Source organism: Rattus norvegicus, chromosome 18, assembly GCF_036323735.1.
Source record: "Rattus norvegicus strain BN/NHsdMcwi chromosome 18, GRCr8, whole genome shotgun sequence".
Classification (NCBI taxonomy): Eukaryota; Metazoa; Chordata; class Mammalia; order Rodentia; family Muridae; genus Rattus; species Rattus norvegicus.
The window spans coordinates 41419511-41445601 of NC_086036.1; the positions used below are offsets into that span (position 1 = coordinate 41419511).

At 39.7% G+C, this 26091-nt stretch overlaps 1 protein-coding gene across 1 annotated transcript; it reads right to left on the reverse strand.

Annotated features, from left to right (window-relative positions):
• Window positions 1–25790, reverse strand: Fem1c (fem-1 homolog C). Its single transcript, NM_001106932.1, has 3 exons — window positions 25436–25790; window positions 23960–24686; window positions 1–5689 (listed from the first exon to the last, which is right to left on the reverse strand). Exons 2-3 carry the CDS (start codon window positions 24501–24503, stop codon window positions 4380–4382), a joined length of 1854 nt encoding a protein of 617 aa, NP_001100402.1. The 5' UTR covers window positions 24504–24686; window positions 25436–25790; the 3' UTR covers window positions 1–4379.
• Between the last annotated feature and the right edge of the window lie 301 nt (window positions 25791–26091).

A 26091-nucleotide genomic window follows, 5' to 3' on the forward strand; every position in this document is an offset into this window, starting at 1 on the left:
TTAACCCGGCTCATTTCTGTAATCCCAGCCCTGGAAAAAGAAAGCAGATACATAATAAGCTAACTCTCGCTAAAGACTGATTACAGAGAAATTTTATGATTCATGAATGTAACAGACCGAATGATCTTTCCATTTCAGTTTTAGGCATCATGTCAAATCCTGTGTACTTCTCAGTTCACACCCACAGAATACAAAATAGGGCAGTGCATCCCAACTGCACTAACAGAACCACTTGTCATTAAATCCTTTAAAGGGACTCACTGGGAAAACAACTAAACTCACAGAATAATAAAGCTGCAATTTAATGAGGAAATCTTATTTAATGGATCCTTTATGATAAACATAAAGTAACATGACACTTAGGAAGTAATTACTCCTCCTAACTCCCAAAGCCCAAACAACAATATTATTCTGCCCAGCAGCACAGATAAAACTATGAAAAACAGCATTGCGAGGTATAGCATCTTGACATGTACATTTTGTTGTTCAAACCCTTAAAATAGAATATTCTTTCCTTGTTGTTAAGTTTGGTAAGTTTTTTTTCTAAGTATTTGTAGTGATAAGGACAACTGTAGTTAACACACAGCTAGGAATGAAGACTAACGACCAATACACACTCAATGTCATGGGTCAGGCACAGCAATGAGGGAAAAGTTAGAACACTGGATTCTAACTATGAACAACTTTCTAGGTCAACTGAAATCTTAGATAACTTAAGACGCAGGGAATGGAATTTATATTACTTGAAATAGAAGTATAGAACACTTACCTTCATTGTACACACATCACTCACTGCACATGTTTCTAATAATACCAACTATTAAGGACAAGAACACATTAAAAGTAGTCCTGTGCTCTTCACCAAGTCTTCCGAGATTTTAGTTCTTATATATTTACCAGAAAAAAATTTACAGTAAACTGTCACAAGTCATCTTACTGACACCGCAGAATCGGTAATACATGGCATGGTAAGTTCTAACTGGCTGAAGTTATTTATGAAGGAGGCATTTTTTTTCAAAAAGGAATCCAGGAATCCATTGAAATATATTTCAAAGTAACCTTCACCAAGAACTAAGAGTTAATGAGAGCACACTTAAGTTTGGTGCAAATTTAATTTTATTAAACCTTACAATGCTGTGGCATATTGTTTTTTTTTTTTTTTTCCATTGTGTGACAATTTATTGGCTGGCATCTGGATACAGTACTTCTTTTAAAAAATACACAATGGGAACCAACAAAAGGAAGAGAAACTAGTTGTTTAGTGATACACAAGGGGAAAAAAGAAAAGGGAAAAGATGACAAGCAATTCAAGTTTCTTAGTATCTAAGACACTAAGACCTGAGCTACTAAGTTTCCTTAGTATCTAACTTTGAAGTAGTTCAAGTCCCAAGCAATGGTGCTGCTACATAGGTATAAGATCCCTACTCCAAAGCTGCCCCTGCTGGGCACTACTGACAGAGTAACACACCTGTATGTTCAAGCTGAGGGGTTTGCTGGGCAAGTTGATTTTTAAAAAGCTAAATTTCCAAATATAACCTAAACAATTTCTCAACTCATAGTAAATGCGCTTTTGGGAAAAAAAAATCACCTAACTTCAAAATCATTAAGGGTAACCAAGTTATCTTGTACATCTTGGCTTATGCTTGTCAGACTTAAGGACAAAGAAATTACATTTTAAAACCTGTAATTGATTTGCATTTGGAAAGGAGACTGGTGTCTGAAAAAGGACAATTTCTTTTATAGAGATGATCAAAATCGTAAAACATCTGAAATTCCGAAGCATTTCTGGAGATCCATGTTGAGATCGCACACTAACTCCAGCCAATACTACCACGTGTCCAGTTTAGTTGGATTCAAATAAGTACAATTAGATCATTTCCTTGCCTTGAACCAAAACAAACCCCCAAACTTCAGAATTATGTTTTATTCGGTCTCACACTTTCCTGATGAAAGCCCTAACAGTTATCTGAGGTTGCACTCCTGAACCAATTCACTCTCAAGTAAAATCAAGGCTAATTTTGAGCTACTAAACTGCTTTTTCAAGAGCTCCCAAGGGCATCTCTAGAAAGGGCAAACAGAAAACGGAGAGCTGCATCCTGACTGCAATACAGCAGTGCAGTTTTCAAGACTACGTGAGGACCAGTTCAAAGTTATCTGTCCTTAGTGAAGGAAGCCACTAGTAAAGACACCCTTATTTCAGACAGGGCTATTTCTGTGCGCCTGTAAAACAGTGTGAGCCACACTCTTCTGGGCAAAGAGGGGTGGCAACACATTAAATCCCTAAAATCAAATTGACATCTTTTACCCAAAAAGTGAAATCAACCAATGTTGTTTGTAAAAATGGTCAAGATAATTTTCTTTAAAAAAAAAAAAAAAGCAAAAAACAAAAAAAAATACAACAGTGGCTTACTCATAGATAACTCTCACAAGACACATTAAAGAGAGATGATTTCAAAATATTGTTAGAATATCTGTCTAAATGACATTATTATATATAGCAGCTCAAATATTTTATCAAACTTGCCCATGGTAAATAAACCATAGTAAAACCTTTTTCATCGATGAGTTTACAGAGCCTATTGATAACTAATCCATTTTCCAATGGTAAAATGTAATTTAAAATGTAGTAAAATGAGTAAGGATACATTTTAAAGAATTAAACCTCAATTGTTTAATGAAAAAGTCTAATGTTTTTTATTTACTACCCATTACAAATATTTACTGAATAAAGATGAATTTCATTATTTGTAATTCTTTAGGTGGCATTTCATCAACCCTCAGAATAAAATGTCATCTCTAAATCCAAGTGACCCAGATCATGAAGTTCACAGGCGTGACTCTTTGCTAATCAATAAGGGGCTTTTCATTCAGAACAAGCTTTTTAAGACATCTGTAGGGCAATGTACCATTCATTATAAATTCTGAGTAGCGTAAAGTGCTGAGTGATTACCTGAATCTTCTTAATTTTCACTTATCTTCTCTTAAGTCAAAAGAGCCCTTTCTGTGGCATTAACAAATCTACAATAGGAAAAAAAGGGGGTGGAGGGGGTAAAGAGAGGGGAGAAAGAGCTGGGAGGAAGGAGGTGGCGGGGAGGGGAAGAAGAACAGAAGGAGGCGCTTTCATTAAGGGGACAGAAATCACTGTGCAATTTCTTGTGTTTAATAGGGTGACAAATAATTGAGGTCAAAGTAATTCATGCACGTTATCTTTAAAAGATATACATAAACTTGAAGAAAGAAAGAACACTGTTATTGACCTTTGATCCTATAGCAGTAAACTGCATACTAAAATACCGTAATTATCTTAGATGCCTAGATCTGGCTTGGCAAGCATCATGCCACTGACATGCTCTAGCCTTTTGTAACTAAAAATGGTCTGCAGTTCGACTGATAGCTCAACGTGAGTCATTAGGCTGTGTGATAAAGTCTGAGGTTAAACTGAAGCAGATCCTCTACACCTAGTTACACCATCAGCACAAGCAGGACGAAGCTGGAGCGGTATGAAAGGCAGGTCACTCTACAAAGGTCTTCCTTTACTGCATGATCTCCTAAGATGACAGACCTAAATTTCAACTGGGTTAATGAGTTATAACAGATTTGTTTCCCAAATTTAGCATATACAATTTCCTGTGGATTGAAGAAAGAAAGCTCAGATGTGAGGAAATAGAGCAGAAACAGAACATAAATTGTAAAGCTTGAGCTCAGACTGCTCACCGGCAACTCTAGAACGTGGCATGCGCCAAGGGTACGTCTGTGAGATGAGCTTCCTAACTTAAAGCAGTGTTTTGAGTTGACGTTGATCAACTGCTGCATAGAGAATATGCCAACACACAACAGTCCCAGTTTAAGCCGGTGCATAGAGAAGATAAAGCACTTATGGTAACTGCAAATGGTGAACAAGTCCATAGGTTTATGACTTAGCATGGACTCAAAAGTCCAGGGAACACTGTAGCAGAAATGGTTTGGGAGAAAAATGTGGAACCAGTCAAAACTTGAAGACAGAAGTGGGAGCCAGGGGAGGATGACTTTCAATTGTATAAAATTCACAAACTAGTAAAATATAAAGACATCACTGAAAAACAGTTAACTCTGTCCCAAACACCCGACAGCAAACAAAATCAGAATGGCCTTTGGCAGACAATTTTAGAAATTTGAACATGACATTACATTTCTCAATAATTCACAACAATATATTATACGGTATATTTATATTAAATACTGGGAAACCAATCCTGCAAATCTGATGTTTACAATGTTTTAGCCAATGAGAGCATAATGATATCAAGCTAAATGAATGCTGGTGTTATCACAACAGTGCTCATTAATAAAACAACTGTTCCCAATTCGTGCTTTAACAGTGCTGAAGCACAACCAAGTTATCATCTATGAAGTGAAACAAAGGTCTCTAGCTTTTCTGGGATGTTCCCTTTGTAATAGATTCTATGATTCACGATGACACGAGCAGCAAGACACTGCAATGTGGTATGATTTATGGGCTGGATCAAATTTTTAGCTATCTCCTTCTCGTCCAGCAAGTCACTAGCAGTCTGTTTGTGTAAGTTTGTGGCATCAAAATGTGCACCTGATTTAATAAGGAGATTCATGATGTCTGGATGGTTGTTCAGAGCAGCGATATGTAGGGGACTGTTGTCATCAGAGTCTCTGACATTCACATCAGCACCACATTCTATCAGTATTGCAGTAACTTGCAGAGATGGGAACTTACAAACAGGGTACCGCCCTACACATGTAGTATTCTTGTCCACAGCCAGATGCAGAGGGCTGAAGTTATTCTTTCCTCTTGGATGCAGCTTAAGAAATCTGTAGATAGTCTGCTTTTTGAAATGATCCTGTTCTAGAGTACAAGGAACTTTTTCTAATAAGCAAATTAAGTGCAAAATGATGGAAAGAGCCTTATTTAACTGCAATGGGTCAGCTGGACACTGAGTTTGTTTGATAGCTCGCTCAATTTCAAGGACACTTTTGCACAGTATGCCCATGAGATCATCAAATGTAACAGTAGTGCCCAGCAAGCCTTTAGCCCTGTCCTGCAGCATAAAGGAGAACAGTTCGGCAAAAGACAGTAAGCTGCTGGCAGTCATTGGGCTTAAAGGGTCCAAATTGCTCTGTTGCATATCCAAAGCATACTTCCATAGGTTGATGCATCGCTTAAAATTTCCAGAGTCGGCGTAGACAGCACCCCTATATCTAATGTAATAAGAGGTATCAGGATGAGAAGGACCGAGAATACGTTCTCTAATTAACAGCGCTTGCATTCTCATCTCATCAGGATCAGCAATAAGACCTTCTAACTCTTCTGCACTGTTCACCTCCTTGGCATAATCATAAGCCATTATTAGTGTCTGTGGAACTGGTTTACTAATTATATTAGTCCTGTCACTGTACCTCATGTTCATTGCCTTTTTCCAGTATTTCAAAGCCCCAAGTAAATCTCTTTTTTTATCTACAAACGTAGCTCCCAGAAGCTCTAGAGCATTAATACGTTCTGTCTTGCTTGTCTGGGCATGGTGTGTAAGAAAATCCACAATATTAGTGTGACCAGTCACACTTGCTGAGAGAAGAGGAGTCATTCCGTAGCCATCTTTTTCCATCTTGGCACAATACATAAGCAGCATCTTCATGATGTCCAAGCTTCCAGACTCTGCACAATCATGCAGTGCAGTATTGCCTTAAAGAGAGAGGAAAAAACATACTTTGAAGCACCAGGGTCATGGTATAATGTAAACCCCTCCCCCCTCAAAGTTCAGGCAACTCTAAGTGAACGTAAGACAGAATTACAAAGAATCAAACAGTCACCTTCAGCACCTAATATCAGTGTCTGATACACAGTAGGAGCTGAGGAAATACTTCCTGAACAAGTAACTTGACTAAAACAAGTACAAGAAGGAGAACAAACCACACAACAGCAGAGCTGCCAGATAAAGCCCCTTCCTCAACAGCCCCCGGCCACTTTCCAGTCAGTCAAATACAGGAATATCCTGTGACTCTAATGCATACTCTCTGAACAACAATAGGTGAAATAAAATTCATAAGTCATCGGTACATTTCTGGGTCAGTTTCTCCATTTATAAATGGAAAATCTAGTCTTTAAGATCTAAGATTCGACTTTAGTAGAGGACAAAAAAAATTTCCAATCAATATCAAAATATCAAATGAGTTTTAACTGTTAAAAGCCAAAATTTGTTACATATTCTTCAAAACACTGCTCTCATAGGAAAAACAAGTTTACAAGACCTGAAAATTATGTGGGTGGTATGATATAACCCTTCAAAGGATATGCATGAAATCCTATGAGAATGAGTTAATTCTTGTTATAATTTCACTTCTTAAATATTGATTTAAATGTACTAAATGCCCTAACACTGTCCCATCATCCGTCACATGAATTAAAACCTGACAAAAGGCACTGGCATGTCACTAACAGTCTATAGAAACAGTATGACATAAACATCAAACGTTACATATAAGGACAATAAGAGCCATTTGATTAATGATCAGAAGCAAAGCCACCATGCAGATCTTTGATATGGATATACAATGTTAAACGAAGTGTTTGTAATGCATCGTTCTGGACATATTCATAGAAAGTTAACAAAGCAGGCTAAAACTACTACTCTCAGAAAGAGCTCACAAGGTTAACCTCAGACCGGCATCTGGAAACTTGTTCTCTATACCAGCGTAATCCCCAAATGATAGTGGCTCACCGTGTCAAACTGTAGTTTATGAAATTTATGTTAAATAGCTGGCTTCTGTCCAGGAGTCTAAAATTTGGGACATGGTTGGGCAAAAGGCACCTGTGTGACCCAGTCCTTAATAACAACCTTAACCATTAAATCTGTCATGGGTTTCCCTATGGCAAAATACTATGTGTATTTTTTTTCTTTTTTTCTTTTTTTCCGGAGCTGGGGACTGAACCCAAGGCCTTGCGCTTGCTAGGCAAGCGCTCTACCACTGAGCTATATCCCCAACCCCGTGTATTTTTATTATTGAGGAGGAGTGTTCTTCGTGAAAGGAGAAAACATGAAGAGGTCTACACATGCTCCTCTAGACCTTACTCTTGACTCTCCCTTTATGATTAGCTGTTTTTCCTTATCTTATCACTATAATAAATCTTTCCTATGAGTTCTAGTCTAGTGAGTCACCTTCAAATATCAAGGTGCTTTTGGGGACCTGCAACATAGTATGTACATCAGGAAGTGATTTGAAGATGAATACTTTAAATAGCAAATTTACTTTAGAATTAAAGTTGGGGGTTGGGGTGGTTCAGTAAATAAAGTTCAGTAAGTAAAATGTCTGTCAACCATGTGTGAAGATCTGAGTATGAATCTTCAGAAACCATGTAATTCTCCGCACAGTAGTGCAAGCCTGAAATTCTAGTGTTTCTACACTAAGATGGGAGGTGGAAACAGAATTCCAGAAAGTTTGTGGACCAACTAGCTTGGCATATACAGTGTGTACACACACGCACACGCGCGCACACACACACACACACACACACACACACACACCACTTACACCACCAACAAACCAGAAAGAGACTCTACAAACTCACAAGCCATGGTATGCACACACAGATGCAAACACAGGCACATATATGCACACAGAAAGAAAAAACATGGGCCATCAATATGGCTTTGCACCAGGTATAGTGGCTCAACACCTGCTGCCAATCCTGATGAGTTCTATCCCTGGGTCCTACAGGGCTGAAGAAAAGAGCTGACTATCTTTAGTTGGCCTCTCACTTTCACACACAATTCATGGCATACACCCCACCACCCCCAACTAGTAAATAAGTAAATGTCATTTAAAATGATTTGTTACATTGTTATATACAAAGACTTTGAAACATTTCATTAGTTGATCTTGTTTTCTTTCCCACAGTATCTTTAAGTACTAGAGAATTAGTTAGAAACTGTTTATTCTCAGATTTCAATGATCTATAACAAAGTATTGCCAACCACCCAAGGCACACAGGTTCTGATTACTGATCATCATTTGTTTCAAATTTCAATTAAGTAAAAATGACTACTACTTTAAGTATATTTTAAAAACATTTCAAATTATTCTGAAGTGAGAATCCCTACTATTTTTATTTTCCCCCAAAATAGATGCTATAAATTAAAAACAAACAAGCAATAATCTGAACCAAAAGGCTTAAATGCCATTCTTTTACATAGAAGTAACATAAAATCAAGAACAGAGATGCAGCAAATCAGTTTTAAATGAATTAAAATTCTGCATTTACTGAAAAATTATGTGTATTCTAAATACAGCTATTTACAGGCAAAAAAAATCTGACTTAAGAGCGAGAAAGGAGGCTTTTTTGTCTAGTAATGGCAGTGACAAAGCAGTACAATCACTCAAGACTATGCACTAAGAGAGCCAGGTATGACTGTGTACACCTCTAAGCCACCACTTGAAAAGTAGAGGTGGGAGACTGTACTTTCAAAGCCAGCCAGGTCAAGCACAGACAATATGCTATCTCGAAAAACAAAAACATGAACAACAAAAACCTGTTTTCGCTTTCTCTAGTCTATCTGTCCTTCCTTCATTTTTGTTTTTATTTTGATACAGGCCCAGGCTGTCTAACTGTTTATCCCCTGTCTGTACTTACTGAGTTTAGGAGTTACAGACTTGTTCCACCAAACCTAGCAACAAATATACATCTAAAACTTTGCCTGAAAGCACTTAAGAGCCAACAAAGTAATCCAGGATACGAAAGAAAGCTAGCAAAGTCTAGAATTGGGCACAACTTCCCCAAAGGTCTTCACTGGCTTTAGAAAACAGGTAAAAAAAAAAAAGGTCTCTCAACATCTTGCATTACAGACTGGGGATACCGGCAGCCACAATCTATTGGGAAGGGAGCTTTAGAAACTCATTCTCTACTTCAGGCTACAGATCCACAGAGCAAAGCTGAACTATAAAGAGACAAGCCATCACAGAAAAAGAAATCAAATTTAATAAAATAACTGAGGATGTTACTATGTATACTCAAAGACTAGAAGCAAATATTATACTACTTGGAGGATTGAATTGTTACAGCATAGCTCAAATCATGTGTGTGTACCTGTGGAAGCCAGACGGATCATCCTTCAGGTGCTGTGATGGCTAATGCCACTTTGGTTGCACCTAGAATCAACAGGCCTTTGGGCATGTCTATTTATGTATTCTGGAAAGGTCTAAATGAGGGGGGTCAGAATGCTCACACCAACCCAAGTGGACAGCACCTTCTAGTGGCTAGAAGAGGCTGGTTGGGCTGCTTGCTTTCACCCTTATTGATGAGGACACCTATCTTGTTTCTACCACTGCTACTATCAGTCCACGCTAACACTACAACCTAATCTCTTCAGCCTTCCATGGACTGAAAATCAGTGGCTCTCCGGGAATCCTCCAGGGCCCATTTCTAGGCAGAACTCCAGAGGCAATCCAGCTTCCTGGACTAAGACTGCTACCACTCAACTCCTCAGCCTCTACTCAATAAGCCAATCTGATGAGTCCCCTTTTTTGTCTTTATCCTGCTTGGCTTTTGTAAGATGTAATTTTCATTAACTCGAAATTTTTCTCAAACTCTCTCCTTAAATAATGCTGTTGACTGCTTGACACTGTTCCCTTTGTCTTGTAGACCTTTTCCATCTGTCAGTTTCTCTCTCCATTTTCATCTGACACACCTAGTTCATAACTTCTCTAGTCCACTGGGGTAATCCATTTTCAAAAGTCATGCACTGAACTTTTTTTTGTTGTTGTTGTTCTAGAATATCTATTTGCTTTTTTGTAGTTTTCAGCTGTTTTGTATGCTGTTTTCTCTTCTGTGTACTGAAGACCACAAACGAAGATCTGAGGAATCTAAGGAAAATGCTCAGTTGGTAAAGTGCTTGCCTTGTAAGCAAGTAAATGTGTTTGATCCCCAGAACCTTACGTAGAGAAGGCTGGCTATGGTAGTGATCACTTCCAAGTCCAGCACTAGGGGGTTAAAGACAAGTAGATTCTTGGGACTTGCTACCAACCAGCCCAGCCCAGCCTGCCTGACATCTTCAAAGCTAAGGAGAGTCCTTGTCTCTAAAACTAAGTGGAGGGCACCTATGTTAGGGTTTGATGAGAGAGAGAGAGAGAGAGAGAGAGAGAGAGAGAGAGAGAGTGAGTCTGTGGTGTGTGTGTGTGTAAACTAAGTTCAAAGAGAAAAGCCATAGAAAGGTTCCATTCACTCTCTGCTAGAAAGCAGCAAGATCAAAAGCAGCAAAAGTGTTACCACAAGCAAAAGCTGAGACATGGAATTTCAGTCAAAATCCCTAACAGAGAACTCCCAGGCTGTACTTCTAGATCCCCATCATGCATAAAAGAAAATAAACACTGCCAGAGGAAAAAGAAAACTAAAATATTTATTACTAGGAAAACCCAAAATATCTTTGGAGTAAGTATTTTTTAGCAGAAGGAATAAATTACATGGAAACCAGGAGACATGAACATACATACTTAAAAAGAGGGAAATCTATATAAATATAGGTTTTTCAACTGTATCTTGTGAGCTTGAAATACTATATATGGAAGTAAAATACTTGGCAGGGATGGCACAGAAATAGAGAGAACACCTGCAGCTCAAGTGGCCTAAGGTCTCACTGTTGGAAAGTGAGTAGAAATGTAGGCCAAAGTCGTATTAAACAATGGGAACTACTACAAAAACAGTACAAGGACATACACGCAATTAGTTTTTTCATAAATTATAAAATAAAAAGAAATAAGGATAATCCAAGGGGTAAACACAAGGGCAAATCCCTCATAAACAAACTAGCAAACAACAAATAAACAGAAAACACAAACAGGGAAAACCTAAAAGGAAATGGATGAAAATCCAACTATGAGATGTTATTAAACGGAAATGAGTTAAATGATCGTACTAGAAGAAAAACACTGACTAAAATGCAAACAAAAATTCAATACATAGTGTATGCATACAATACACATCTTAAACATAAAGACAGAAATAGTGGAAGAAAAATATTTTCCCCCAAAGAAACATGGAGTATACAAATACTGACCATAATCTAGTCCATAAAATAAGTTTTAAAGAGTATCAAAAGACTGACATAAAGCTTTCCAATGATGGTGCATGCCTTTAATCCCAGCACTCAGGAGACAGAGGCAGATGGACCACTGAGTTTGAGGCCAGACTGGTCTACAGTGTGAGTTTCAGGACTACCAGGGCTACACAGAGAAACTCTGTCTCTAAAAAACCATAAATCAGTAATATAAAAAATTCTCTATATTTTAAGTTTTAAAACTCATTTTAATAAATAATCCAAGAGTCAAAGAAGTACGTCAAAAGGTAATTTTACTGACTGGCAATGAAAGTACTGAATAACAAATCTTATAACCAAAACTGTGCTCAGAATAATGCATACGTTTAGATGTACACATTAGCAAAAAGGCTTAAAAGTAGCTACTATCTCAAGAAATTGTGATAGGAGGAAAAAAATACGGAACATATTAAACTCAGAGAGTAGAGACATAAGTGAATATACAAAAATGAAAAAGAACTATATCAAGAAATTATGCTACAGGTTGTTATCAATGTTCTTAAGGGATGGATGGTACTGGGCTTTGTATGTTTAGGTGGGCAATTATATCTTATCAATTGAAAAAAAAGAAATTATGAAAGGAAGAAAAAGTAGTAAATTAAACTTAGACAAAGTAGCAAATTTTAAAAGGGAGGGAAAAAGCAGAAATGACAAAAGAAAAAAGATCTACTAGTACAATGTTTATATTTTTAAAATGTATTATTTATTGTCTCTTAATCTTTAATGTAACGATATAAGGAGACAGCTAAATCCAATTCTACACACAAACAGGAAACCAAAAATTAGTGGTAAAACATAAACATAAATCTCCCAAATGCCACCTCAATGACATCATTTCTGGGATTCCATTTTTTTAAAATTAATTACTCTATTTACATTTCAAATATTATCCCTCTTCCTGGTCTCCCACCCATCTCATCTCTCTCCCCTTTGCCTAAGAGGGTGCTCCCCTATCCACCCCCACCCCAACCCTCTAGCATTCCCCTTCTCTGGAGCATCAAGCTTCCACAGAACCAAGCGCCTCCCCTCCCACTGAAACCAGATGAGGTGGTCCTCTGCTACATATGTTGTGGGAGTCATGGACCCACCCATATATACTCTTCGGTTGAAGGTTTAATCCCTGGTTGATACTATTGTTCTTCTTATAGGATTGCAATCTGAGACTCCATTTTAAAAGTCAGTCATGGGGTTGGGGATTTAGCTCAGTGGTAGAGCGCTTGCCTAGGAAGCGCAAGGCCCTGGGTTCGATCCCCAGCTCCGAAAAAAAGAACAAAAAAAAAAAGTCAGTCATACTACACTTGTGAATGTTCTAATAGTAGTCAACATTCAAATTAAAGTTCAATCAATGACACCTTCCTAATTCAAGCTTCTTCTTCAGCAACAGCAGAAAATCTTCCAGATTCTGAAACCACTATAGCATGTACAAAAAAAACTTTAGTTTTAGAAAGTATTTTATTTGGTTAAGTGGGACACACATGCACTATGGGAAGTGGACTTTACAAGACCGTACCATGTCTATCATCTTCTCTGGTCCTGCTTCTCAGTATCTCTGGTAAGAGCCTAACCTAGAAGCTAGCAAAATTCACAGTATTTTAGGCTTCATAGGTTATAAAGTTACTGTCTTAACCTCTGAACTCTGCCACACAGCATAAAAGATCCCAAGTAGAGAGAGGTGGATTAAAGGGGTTAAAGGTTTAAGGAGGGAATGAAGTAGAGGAGACAGAAGAGAGGTAGTTGTGAATGGATTAACCAAACCTAAAGCTGTATGAGAAACAATTATGGCAACTTAGTACTTCTCTTAGTACTTTGATAGCTATTTAAAAACTGTAACTTTTAAAAAAGTTTAAACATAGATATCCTGCATACACTGACAATGCAGCTGTAGCCTAGAAGGTATAGCTAGTAAATGGAAATCTCCCTTATGAGTAAGAGAGGATATGGAGGGGCCCCCAACCAATACAGGCAATTGCCAGTGCTCTAGGCTGTCCACAATAGCTAGATGGGAAGACCCTACTGCTGAAGACACAACACTATTGTAGGACACATAGCAATCAAGCTGGATCTGACTTGAAAACTTTCTCTCTGATGTATAGCTTTCTGAGTACCAGAAAGTACCATGAAGCCTGCTGGGAGAGGAAAGCCATCAGTGAACATACCCAGCTATATTAGCTACAGTTCCAACCCTGACTTGCTGGGCAAATGTGCACACTAATGTGGGCATAACCAACTGCTTTCTGATTAGATACTCACAGGAGGGGAAGTTAGGCCAGGTACTGCAAAGATGGCCAAAAACCATGGCTCAAGAGGTTATATGGCCTAGAGGGCCATTGTTTCACTAAATCTTGTCAACCTGCCTTCTAAAACTTTGTTCATACAAATAGATTAGTGTTGCCCTCACCCATGGCCATCTTCTCTCTGCAGTACTCCATAGTTAATGCAGAGACTTAAGTCTACTGGAGTGCTTAGCCCTAAATGAAAAATCTATAATCTCACAAGTTTCAGGAAACAACTGAGCCAGAGAATGAGGAAGGTGTGCTGCAAAATGCTGATTTCTGGACGTGACATGGCTATTACGTTCACAAACTCACTGCCATTCTGATTACCTGCACAGGACCAAGCAAACAAAACACTCCAGCAGGCAGCACTAACTAAATTCAGCTGATTATGGAGAGAGGAAGGGAAAGGGAAAGGAGAGCATGAAAGGATGAGGGGTTGAGGATTGTCCAAGAATTAGGATAGATATAATCAAAATATATTGTATAAAAGATTAAAATTTGGAAGGGAAAGAAAAAAATAAGATCCACTTTTATAGTATTCTGAAATCATTTTTAATTTTGATTTCTATTCCTAGTTAATTAAACATTTTTTCCTGTTTACAAACTTTCAGAAAAAAATGAAAGACAGAGCAGTGGCTAATGTCTTTGATCCTACCACATTGAAAGGAAAAGGCAGGTAGATGTCTGTGAGTTCAAGATCAGTCTAGGCTACACAGTGAGTTCCAGGATAGCCAGCTACATACATAGTGAGTTCCCTGCCTTAAAGAGAAAAGAGGAGGGGGGGAAAAAAAAAGAACATCTAGTTCAGACAGAGATTGGTCTATATAAAAACTCTTCATGTAAAAAATTTTATCCAAACTTAAAAGATCAAGTCATTATGTTCTTTTTAGTCATCTATGTTAAATTATATGCCAAAGACTGTATTTTTGACAGCTAATCATCACTGATTTTAAACAATGTATGCTAATTACTATATATTCAACTCAAAAATTTACTACATTTTCTGGCTCTTAAATATCTTCACAATATAATGACTGAGATGTAGCAAGGCTGCCTTATTATGTCTCTTACTTTCAAAGTAAGGAACAACGGAAAATAGAATGCAATGTTTAACATAAATACTTCCAAGAATCCTAAAGGTGTTTGACATTGAGATTTCATGAATTTACCTTTAAAGAAAATAGAAAGCAAAATAGACTCGTGTTTAAGTGCTTGGCCCATGGGGAGCAGCACTATAAGGAGATGTGGCTTCGTTAGAGGAAGTGTGTCACGGTGGGGGTAGGTTTTGAGGTCTCTTCCTATGCTGAGGCTCCACCCAGTGTGGAAGAACATCTCTTCCTGACTGCATTTGGATCAAGATGTCTAAGTCTCAGTTCATTAATCAGCACTGTGTCTGCCTGGACCCTGCCATGCTTCCTGCCATGATGATAATGGACTGAACCCTCTGAAGCTGTAAGCCAGCCCCAATTCAATGCTGCCCTTTAAAAGAGTTGCTTTGGTCATGGTGTCTCTTCATAGCAATGAAACCCTAAGATACTAACTAATGGCATATTAAACCAACTCAAAAGACTTTCTGCAGAAAGCTAATATAATGTGATTATGCTAATCTTCAGTTATATTACTTCAAAAACAGAACAAAGAAAATTTAGATGAACAGTAGTCATCTTCAGTGGAATGCTTTTTGGTACAGATAACATCAGGAACTTACAATGCACTTATGACCATACTCCTTAAGAAGTACTTTCTGGGAGCATTTTAAAGACTCCTATAATTAACTGATAGCAAGAATATAAAAGAATTCATAATGATATGTGAAAGTTTTAGGGCTGGAAAGATGGCAAAGTGACTAAGAGCACTGACTGCTCTTCCAGAGGTCCTGAGTTCGATTCCCAGCAACCACATGGTGGCTCTTAACCATCTGTAATGGGATCTGATGCCCTCTTCTGGTGTGTCTGAAGACAGCGATGGTATACACACATACATAAAGTAAATAAACAATTCTTTAAAAAGAAAAAGAAGAAAAGTTTTACCCAAACAATGAAGTCAATATGTTTCTCAAAGTCAGTAACCCACAATATACCAGTACTCTGGGAAGAACTAGTTTGAAGCTCAAGAATTCTCTGTATCCAGCCCTGCCTGGAGGTACAAACCTATAGTTCCCCTATCTGAATAGAATACAATGCTTAAACATAAATGCTGTCAACATGCTCTCAAACATCCTAAATCAAAATAAAGGGATTACAGACATCTGTATCCAACTGTGTCCTGCTATTTAGTCTAAATTTGAATGACCCAAAGTGGAAATATAGTATATATTATAAATAGGTCACAATTTTTATCCTTGGAAAAGTTCTGAAGCCATAAACAACTTTAGTAAACCTGTAACTTTGTCTTTGACCACCACACAACATTCTGTGTGTCCACACACTTATATAAAATAAAAATATAATAAGCGATTATCTTGTTTAAGTCAAATATTATGCAACTGATCTACAACGGATATCTTTAAAATCTGCAATAATCCAAATTGCTATAAACACTACTATCAAAAATGAAAAGTAATCTACAAAATGGGAAAAACACTTGTGTGTATGTGTGTGTGAGATAAAAGACGTGTGTGTGTGTGTGTGTGTGTGTGTGTGAGAGAGAGAGAGAGAGAGAGAGAGAGAGAGATAAAAGACTTGTATACCAAATACATAAACTCTTTAAATAATAGAAAGGACAAATAGCTCAATTACAAAACATATAAAAAATAGAAAACTCTAAGATACAGAAATGGCAAACAATACATAAATTTAGCATATGAATAGATATTAAACATCATTAGCCATAGAAAACTATGAACCAAAATCACAATTCTAGAATGGGCTGGGTATATTTAAACAGAACAAGTGCTGGTGAGTGCAGAGAAATTAGGCCCCTCCTATATGCTGAGGAATATAAACCATGCAACTGCTCTGAAAAACAGCCAGTTAATTTCCTCAAAAGTTAAACAGTAACCTCTGTGACCTTATTTCAATTCCTAGGAACGCATATGCCTGAGAACAGTTTGGATGTAAAAGCAGACATGAAAGGCTAAAGTAACTTCATTTGAGAGCAGCAAAGTAAACAATCGAAGCATAAAGAAAAACAATTTCAAACAAAAGATCAAAAAACAACAACAACAACAAAAAAAAAAAAACCAACAAAAACCCAAAATCTAAAAAAGATTGTAAATGTGAAGTGCTGAGACAAATGTAGTAATTCTGGGGATTAATATAAATCTCTTCAGATTTGGAGATCATTGGTTTTAAATAGGAACTAATTTGTCTCAAAAATCAATAGTTACAGGCCTGGAGAGACAGCTCAGTGATTAAGAACACTGGCTGCCCTTCCAAAGGATCGGAGTTCAATCCCCAGCATCCATATGACAGCTCAGAATTGTAACACCAACCCCAGATAAAACCTTCTGGTCTCCACAAGCACTGGAAATACACAATGCAGAAGCATACATGCTTAAAATCAAAATAAAATTTAAAATATTTAAAAAGTCAATTGTTATGTCAAACTAGAGAGATATTCCTGAGTATTTGAAGAATATTCTCCCATTATGGAATGCTATGGAGAAAGAAGGAACCCATTGCTCTCCTCCTTAGGTAATTTGTTGTTAGGCATAAAGTTCTTTCCCTAAAGATAAAGGTCTGAGATCAAACCTCAAAGGCTGGGATAAAAAACGAGGTGTCTTGTCTTATTGATAATGCCCTCTCAACTAATGAATTCTACTGCTTAAACATACTCAAAAAAATGCCAACAGCCTGTTAAAAAGTAATGAGAAAAGCTTAAGAAATAGTCAACTACTTGTTAAAAAGTAAAGGAATGAAGAACTCAAGGGCATTTTAAAGTAAGACCAAGTATAACCGATTGGTGTTATCTTTTTCAGAACACTTTCTAATGCATGACATATGTTCTAAGAAACTGGGTGGAAAATAGAGCTTAGAAATAGTGCACTTGCCTAGCGTGCATGAGACCATGGGGTCCCCACCACTACTAAAGAGAAAACTATTGGATTCTACCCCTAGTCTTATCAGTATTTATTATTTTTAAGGTAGAGCTAAAACTTCAAAGAAAATTCTTCTTTACCACCAAATCAAATATGCTACTCTTCCAGCCCCACATCAGTTTTTTTTTTTTCTCATCTTTATAAACTTGAATATTTCTTATTTACATTTCGATTGTTATTCCCCTTCCCGGTTTCCGGGCCAACATCCCCCTAACCCCTCCCCCTCCCCTTCTCTATGGGTGTTCCCCTCCCCATCCTCCCCCCATTACTGCCCTACCCCTCAACAATCTCGTTCACTGGGGGTTCAGTCTTGGCAGGACCAAGGGCTTCCCCTTCCACTGGTGCTTTTACTAGGCTATTCATTGCTATGTATGCAGTTGGAGCCCAGGGTCAGTCCATGTATAGTCTTTGGGTAGTGGCTTAGTCCCTGGAAGCTCTGGTTGCTTGGCATTGTTGTTCACATGGGGTCTCAAGCCCCTTCAAGAAATGACACCCACATCAGTTTTAAGTAGTTCTTCTTTTCGATTACCACTGTTCTCTCCCCATCCCCCACGCCCATGCCCTTTCCCAAAAGTCTGAGGATCAATCAAAGAACAATTACCTAAGAAACAAAGCTTCAGGACCAGGCACATGAAGGTGTGTGCACATTGGAATCTGACCCTATCATCCATAAAGAACCACAGAACAAAAGAAGTGTCATCACAAAAAGGTTACAAACAAAGTAAGAAAATCTTTTCTGTGTATGGCTTTAAAATTGAAGGTATCTGAAACTCTTTCCTTACTTGTCTTCATATAAAGACATGTCAGATATTGATACCAAGAAAAACATGACTTAGACAGATCATATGGCAAAAAAAAGGAGCACGTACATCCTCACATACAAAGCTGCTGTGACAATGGTGATGAGAAAGAGAACATTCCTTTGAATCACTCAAAAATAGTCATATACTAGGAGAAAGAGCTGACAAAAATATGGTCTATTATTACACTTATCTTGTGTAGCATATATTGTTTTTTATAGAAGTATCTAGATCAAGCTTAGAAAATATAAGACAAATACTATCAGAACTCATATCTTCACTGACTTAAGAATTTAAAACATACCCCATTTGGATTTCAACATCTGGTTATATCAATAATATGAACATCATTAAACTGATAAATCAAAAAGACAAAACATCAAGAAGCCTCAACATGAGATCATAATTTTACCCCTCCTCTTTTGTTATCTTGAAGAATCCTAATATTGACATGATTAAACAGTAATTTAAATAAACATTCTTAACCAGGATTTAAAAAAAAAAAAAAGGCTGTTTCATCAGTTACCCTTAAAGACAATCAGGAACAAAATACTAAAGATAAAGAATGCTTACAAAAACATTTATCACTGAAAACTCACAATCAATGTAAAGCTCAATTAGAAAAATATGTAGTTTTTCGAGCCAGGGTTTCTCTGTATAGCCCTGGCTGCCCTCGAACTCACTCTGTAGACAAGGTTGGCCTCAAACTCAAGAGATCCACCTGTCTCTGCCTCCGAATGCTGGGATTATGGGCCTGCACCACATCACCCAGTGAATATACAGGTTTCTGTTTTGTTTTGTTTTAAAAAAGAGATTGGTTTATTTTAATGTATCTGAGTACATTGTAGCTGTCTTCAGACACACCAGAAGAGGGCATAAGATCTCATAACAGATGGTTGTGAGTCACCATGTGGTTGCTGGGAATCGAACTCAGGACCTCTGCAAGAGCAGTCAGATGCCCCCCCCCCCCCCCCCCGGAGCTGAGGACTGAACCCAGGGCCTTGTGCTTGCTAGGCAAGCACTCTACCACTGAGCTAAATCCCTAACCCCTCAGTCAGACGTCTTAACCACTGAGTCATCTCTCCAGCCTGAGTAGACAGTTCTTTAAACTACTTTGAGATTTCATCATACACCCATCAGAATGGCTAAAGAAAACAAGTGAGAAAGCTCACGCTTGTGAGGATGCAGAGGAAGGCGAACACTCGTCCATTACTGTGCCAACGTGTGCAGCCACTATGAAAATTACTGTGATGGTTCCTCAGGAAGATGAGAACTGACCTACTGAAAGATCATCTATATACACCACTCTTGGGCATATACACCCAAAGGATGCTTCATCCTACCACAGAGGCTCTTGTGCAACCACATTCATGTACTGTTCTATTCCTAATAGCCAGAAACTGGCTAGATGTCCCTCAACAGAAGATAAAGAAAATGTGGCAAGTTTATACAATGAAGTATCACTCAGTAATTAAAAGAAAGGAAATCATAAATATTCAGGTAAATGATAAAACTAGAATTTAAAAACTAAGTGAGGTAACCCAGACCCAAAAACACTAATGTAGTACATATTCCCTTATATGTGGATACTGGCTGCTAAATCAACGATAACCAGGTACTCGCCATGGAAGAACGGGTTAGGTCGATTAAGGACTGGGAGGACTAAGAAATAAATCTCATTAAGTAAGGGAAATGGATGGATGGGAGGGCTAGAACAGGAGGATGAAGTGGGGAGGAAAGGGGAGAGGGGAATATGGGGAAAGACAGCTAAAGTGAAGGGCCACTTATAGGGTATTATGGAAACCTAATATAACAGAAGCTTCCTAAAATATATACATAGATGAAGGAGAACTAAATGAGATACCCCAAAAATGGGGGAGCAAAAGCCTGATCTGACCATCTCTTGTCACCAAATGAAGTTTCTAGCAGTGGGACTGAGTACTATCTAATTGAGTTGTTGGTCAAAGGGGGTCCATGGGAACCCCCAAACCATGCTGTTACCAAGACTATATAGCTCACCACAAACTGATGGCAAGACCCCAGTGCTGAAGACAATATCTACACACTCACTGCACATGGAGAAGTCAAGCTGGTGCCTTCAGACAGCCTGCAAACCTATGTTCTAGCATCTTCGATATAGCACTCTACCAAAGGAGAAATGCAAAAACCAAGCAAACCACTAAGGAGTTTGATCTGCAATGGTGTCCTGCCTGCAAGATGCGAGTGCAATGGTGTCGAAAAGTCTTGTGAGACTAACTAACCAATATCTGATTTGACTTAAGGTCCACCCCATGTGATGGAACCTGTAAGTGACACTGTTTGGATGACCAAGAACCGAAGACTGGACAGTACAGGGCCTAGGGGAAAACCAAATACTGTCCTAAACAAGCAAATTACTCTTAACAACATTCAGCTATACTATAGATCAATGCCCTGCTCAGCTGTCATTAGAGAAGCTTATTCCTGCAGCAGTTGCAAAGAAATAAAGATATCCACAACCAGACATTTTGCAGAGTTGCAAGACCTTGGAACACACAACTCATAAGTGGGATGTCTCCATCAAATCCTTCCCTTCAGACCCACGGAAGAGTAGGCACGGAGTTTAAGAGACAGAGTGGTTGGAGGACAAACAAGAAAATAAACCCCTCTAATCAATATAACTAACAAACACATGAACTCACAGAGACTGAGGCAGCATGAGCATGATCTACACAGGTCTGCACCAGGTTATCTACACACATATTATCAAGATTTTCAGTTTAGTGTTTTTATGGGATTTCCTAGTACATGAGCAAGTGGGTCTCTGTTTCTTCTGCCTTTTCTTGGGCTTTTTTCCTTCTGTTTGTTTTTGTTCAATCCCAATGTGTTAGTTTTATCATAGTACAGTATAAAAATATAGTATAATACGGTACAGTAGAGTATAATGTGGTGTACAGCATGTTCCCTTAGAAGCCTGTTTACTTTCTAATGATGAGAGTAGATCTAGATGGGAGGGAGGTGGGAAAGAACCGGTAGGGGTAAAAGAAGGGAAACCATAATTGGGACTTATTATGTGAGAAAATTATTTTTAATAAAAGGAAAAATGTTAAAGGAAAAGTACTAAAGATACTGTGTATCCTGTAGTATAAACCATTCATTCAGCCAAGATTTACTTATTTTTGTAAAAATAAAAAAGCACATCTATTTCATTAGTGTACAAAAAGAAAAAAAGTATGTAGTTCTTGAAAATAAGGAGCTACGGTTAAGAATTTAAAAATAACTTACTAATTTAAAAGACAGGTTATAGAACAAGATAGAAAAACTTCAAGAAAAAAATCTCAAAGGCTTATCATTTTCGTAGTCCTTTAAAAAAAACTATTGTTACAAACATGCTCAGGACCAATACACTGCCTCACAGCTCACCTTACATCACAACACATACTTGCTTCAGCAATTCACCCCATTCAGGCATTCATACTATCATACTATTATTATTCTACAGAAGTGTGCTAATACACAATTTTCTTTAAGAATATTCATAGCAGCACAGTCCTAGATCAATTAACTACATACATTCAATGAAAACTTGTTGTTTGAATGACATAACCGCGGATTAAGAAGACACAGGAGTGTAGCCAGGCTTTGGCTACTTGTCAATTCCTTTTTCCACCACCCTCCTCCATTCCATTCCAACTTCCCAACACTAGGAAGGAGAAAAAGAAGGCTAGAGGAGAAAGGGGGCATTGATATTGTTAAACTACTTCCTGCTGATTAGGGGAGTCCAGTTCCTTGGGGCAAGTTTGATCTTCGTAGTCAGGATATCCAATTTCTTCTTCTTGTCTCTTTGCACAGGACCACTTGACACAATGCAACAAACCTCAACCACAGCAACCAGCAGCAGGAGGAGGATGAGGAAGAGGAAGAAGAGGAGGAGCAGCAGCAGCTGCCGCTGCCACAACCCTTCTTGGGGCTCTAGCATTTACATATCCTTTCAAGAGTCCCCGGAATTCCAAATGTTATACATTCACAGAAACTATGTATGGCAAAATCATGCCCTTGCTAGAGCATGAGTCAAATCATAGTCAGCTGCTGTGGACAATCTAAAGCAACTCCATATCCCTTAATCTGGGATTGAAACATATTTCTATTAACAATTCTGTATTTTTAAACAAACCACAATTCTCACTACGCCTGAGCCCATACACCCACAAACCCAGGCACATGCATTTACACACACATGTACACATGTACACACACACATACACAAATGCAATTTTGGCTTTATTTTCTCAGTTTTATGTAATGCCTTTTCAAGACCTTTTTGCAGGGACCCTGTTACATGTTGACTGGCTCAACAGCTTTCTAGTACCTTGGTGCAAACCTCCATGAGCTCCCTGCCCTACACACACACACACACACACACACGGGTTGTCACTCAACAGCAAAGACAAATCAGGAAGAGAGGGGTGCACAGTCTATCTCTAAAGAACAGATACAAATATAAAAGATGATGAGCTTCTATAAAAGTTTAGAATGCAGGGACAAGACTTATTTTTTATTGTAAACAAAGTAAGTCAATTAATGCTGTTTGAAAAACTCTTAGATTTATGCCATTCTTGACATTTTTTTAAAGATTTATTTATATATTTTATGTGGGCATACTGTCGCTGTCTTCAGAGACACCAGAAGAGGGCATCGGATCCCATTACAGATGGTTCTAAGCCACCATGTGGTTGTTGGGAATTGAACTATCATCTAGAAGAGCAGAGCCATCTCTCCAGCCCCTATTCTTAAATCTTAACAGCTTTTTAAAGCTAGGTGGTGAATTATTTTACTGTTGTGAAGATTTACTCAGATCTTCAGATTATCAAAATTGTGCCAAGAAAGCCTCTTTTAAAGGTGGAAAGAATTCCTAACCTATCACTACTGTCTTGAGTTTCTTACAATCTTGAAAGTTAGACTGAACTGTAAACCTAAGCTCTTCCTGACAAAGGTCTTTAAATGTTGCCAACAAACCCACACTGGTTTGACCTAGTCCCTATTTAGCATTTTAAGCCCTGAGCGAGTCTTAAAAATCCATTTTCTGTCTTGCTACATTTAATATATATTCTTCGTAAAAGGATTTTTCCATTTGCCTCAAGTAAGTGGAATCAGGGAACACATATCTCTTTCAAATGAATCCTTTCAAGTCATGTGGGCTAGTCTTCACTGACAGAGTAACAAATAAAATGCCCACCTAGAATAAATAAGATAGTGACCCACTACTCCAAAGTGACTTAAAAAAACTTCAAAACAGGGCTGGAGAGACTGACTGCTCTTCCAGAGGTCCTGAGTTCAAATCCCTTCAACCACATGGTGGCTCACAACCATCTGTAATGGGATCCTATGCCCTATTCTGTTGTATCTGAAGACAGCTACAGTTTACATATATATAATCAATAAATCCTTTTTAAAAAAGTTCAAAACAATGTATTTCACTGTATTCTCAAACGGACAAACTGTAACAGGAGGCTCAGCTCTTCTGCCACTAATACGCTCTGTAACTTCAGGGAAGCGAGAGAAAATGCAGCTGACTGGGACCCTTTATCACATATGTTTAAAGCACAATCAAGTAAGTATCAGAGTCAAGGTAATACTGGAAGGGTTACCTAGTAAACACAGGTCTGTGAATGTAGGCCTACTCAACAACAACGCTACAAATTGCTACCAAACTTCCAAAAATAAGAGGCTGCCACTCAAAACAAAACAAAACAAAAACAAAGCCGAACTCACCTTTAACACTTTTCCTATTAACATCTGCCCCTTTTTCAAGTAAATACTGAGCAATCTCTTTGTGTCCTTTGTAGCATGAAATCATCAAGCACGTATGCCCATGTCGGTTGGACACTTCCAGATCGGCTTTGTGTTCTACAAGATATTTCACTATTTCCAAATGGCCATCAAAGCACGCTGCTCGAAGAGGGGTTGAGTTGGTTAAAGTCGTGTTGTTGACAGATGCTCCATGATTTAACAAAGACTGGACAACCTTCAGATGTCCTGCTGCAGAAGCAGCCCATAAAGGGGGGGCCCCCTCGATGGTTTCGCCGTCGAAATTGACAGAGCCCCCGACTTCTATGGAAGCACTGCACTGCTCTAGAAGGAATTCTACCATGTCGAGGTGTCCATACCTAGCAGCCATCAAGAGTGGTGTGGCCCCATTGGTTTTTTCCGAGATCAAGGAGGAAACCTCCGCTTTAGATTTGCTTGCCAGCAACTTGGTGAGGAGTCGGAGTTTGCCATCGCGCGCTGCGTTGAACACCGCTGTCTTTAGATCCATTTATGTCCAGTCGAGGCTAAGCTTTATTTATCCTTCAAAGCAAAGCTCCAGCTTAACTCTCCACGCAGGCAAGTAACAGGAGCCAAAGTTCAATGTTAGTCACTGAGACCCAGAACGGATATAAAACCCAGAGAGTATGTTCTGTCCTATCGCATTCCAACATCGGAGAAGCAGAACACCAAACTAGAGAATTTAAGGAGGAAAAAAAAAAACAATAGTTTTAGGATTTTCCATACACGTAAAGGCAAAAACACGATTTGGGCTTCCCTATTTTCTAATCTTGTAGAGGGGGAGGGGGAAATACCGTACTAGGAACGATTCCCCCTCTTCCTCCAAAAGAGGTGCTCAAGAAAATACAAAAGGGTTCACGCGGAGACCATAATGTTTCGAAAGGAGGCAGTTCCTCCCAAAGTGCGGAAAATGAAACACTACAGGTAATTGGTTTCCTCGTGCTTGGCTCTAGCCAGCCCAGCTTTGTTCTGGTTTTGCCTTGCACACGCCCAGCGAGTAACCGAAAGGGGCAGGAGACGCGGCGGGTTCAGAAATGTTTCTTTCTTGCATCTGCAGAGCACTCGCCAAGGGCGCGAGGCTGGAAGGCCTCATTGTGGCCAGGATGGGTTTCGACAAGGAACAAAAAGGTCAGACGCACCAACTCTCGGCCTGCTCACGCTAAGACCTCGCCGGAAAGGCTTTCTTCCCTTCAAACTATGCGAGGCGCTCAGGAAATCCGGCCGCCTTCGAGCCTTTAACTTCCCCAGCCGCCCCGTGCTCCGCGGCCACAACCGCCCTCCGTCGCCTTCGCCTCCACCCCTTCCAGCCGCCCGCCTGCCCTGGGTCCCGCGGCCCACACGACCCCGCCGGCCGCCATCTGCCCGGACGCCCTCCTCCCGCCCAGGCCTCCCCACCGGGCCCCAGGCCACAGCCATCACTACCTGCCCCGGGGCTGGTCCTCCCGCCGTCGGTTGCTCCGGTTCCGGCCGCCCCTTCAAATATAAACCGTTGTCCCCGTCGCCCGGGATGCCCTACTCCGCCTGCAGCCGCACAGCTCCTCCATGCCCCGCGCCCCACAGGAATGAATCCGGCCGCGCTGCTCGCTCTGCCCCGCCCCGCGGAGCTGTCTGCACCCTCCCTCCCAGGCCGTTCGCGTTGCAGCAGCTGCCGCGGCGGATGGTGTAATGGGCTGCAGGCCCGGGGGCCGGACAAGCCAGTTCACTGCTTCACATTACTGACGCCGCAGCCGCGCCATTGGGTCGAGGGAGGGCGGCGGCTGCCGCCAGCAACCGCCTAGGGGCGGGGCAGGGCAGGGCGGCGGGGGTGGGGTGGCGGGGAGGGGGGCGGACCTTGCGCGCGCTCCAGAAAGATGCGCCTGCGTACTAAGGGGGAGGCGGGGCGCCGTAGGTAGAGGCGGGGGCCTGAGAGAGCGCCCTGGGAAATGCGCCTGCGTGCTACGGAAAGGGCGGAGTTCCTTGGGAGGGGGTGGAGCCTAAAAGGGCTACCCAAAAGACGCGCATGCGTGGTATCGAGGGGGCGGGCATCCTGAAAGTCTGGGGCGCCTAGAGAGCGCCAAGTAGAATGCGCCTGCGTGACG

Excerpts from the sequence above, each read along its gene's own strand:
- Fem1c (NM_001106932.1), bottom strand. The coding sequence starts at position 24,503 with ATGGATCTAAAGACAGCGGTGTTCAACGCAGCGCGCGATGGCAAACTC. Across the intron at positions 5,690-23,959 it reads TAATAGGAAAAGTGTTAAAG|GCAATACTGCACTGCATGAT; the intron begins GTGAGTTCGGCT and ends TCTCTCTTTAAG.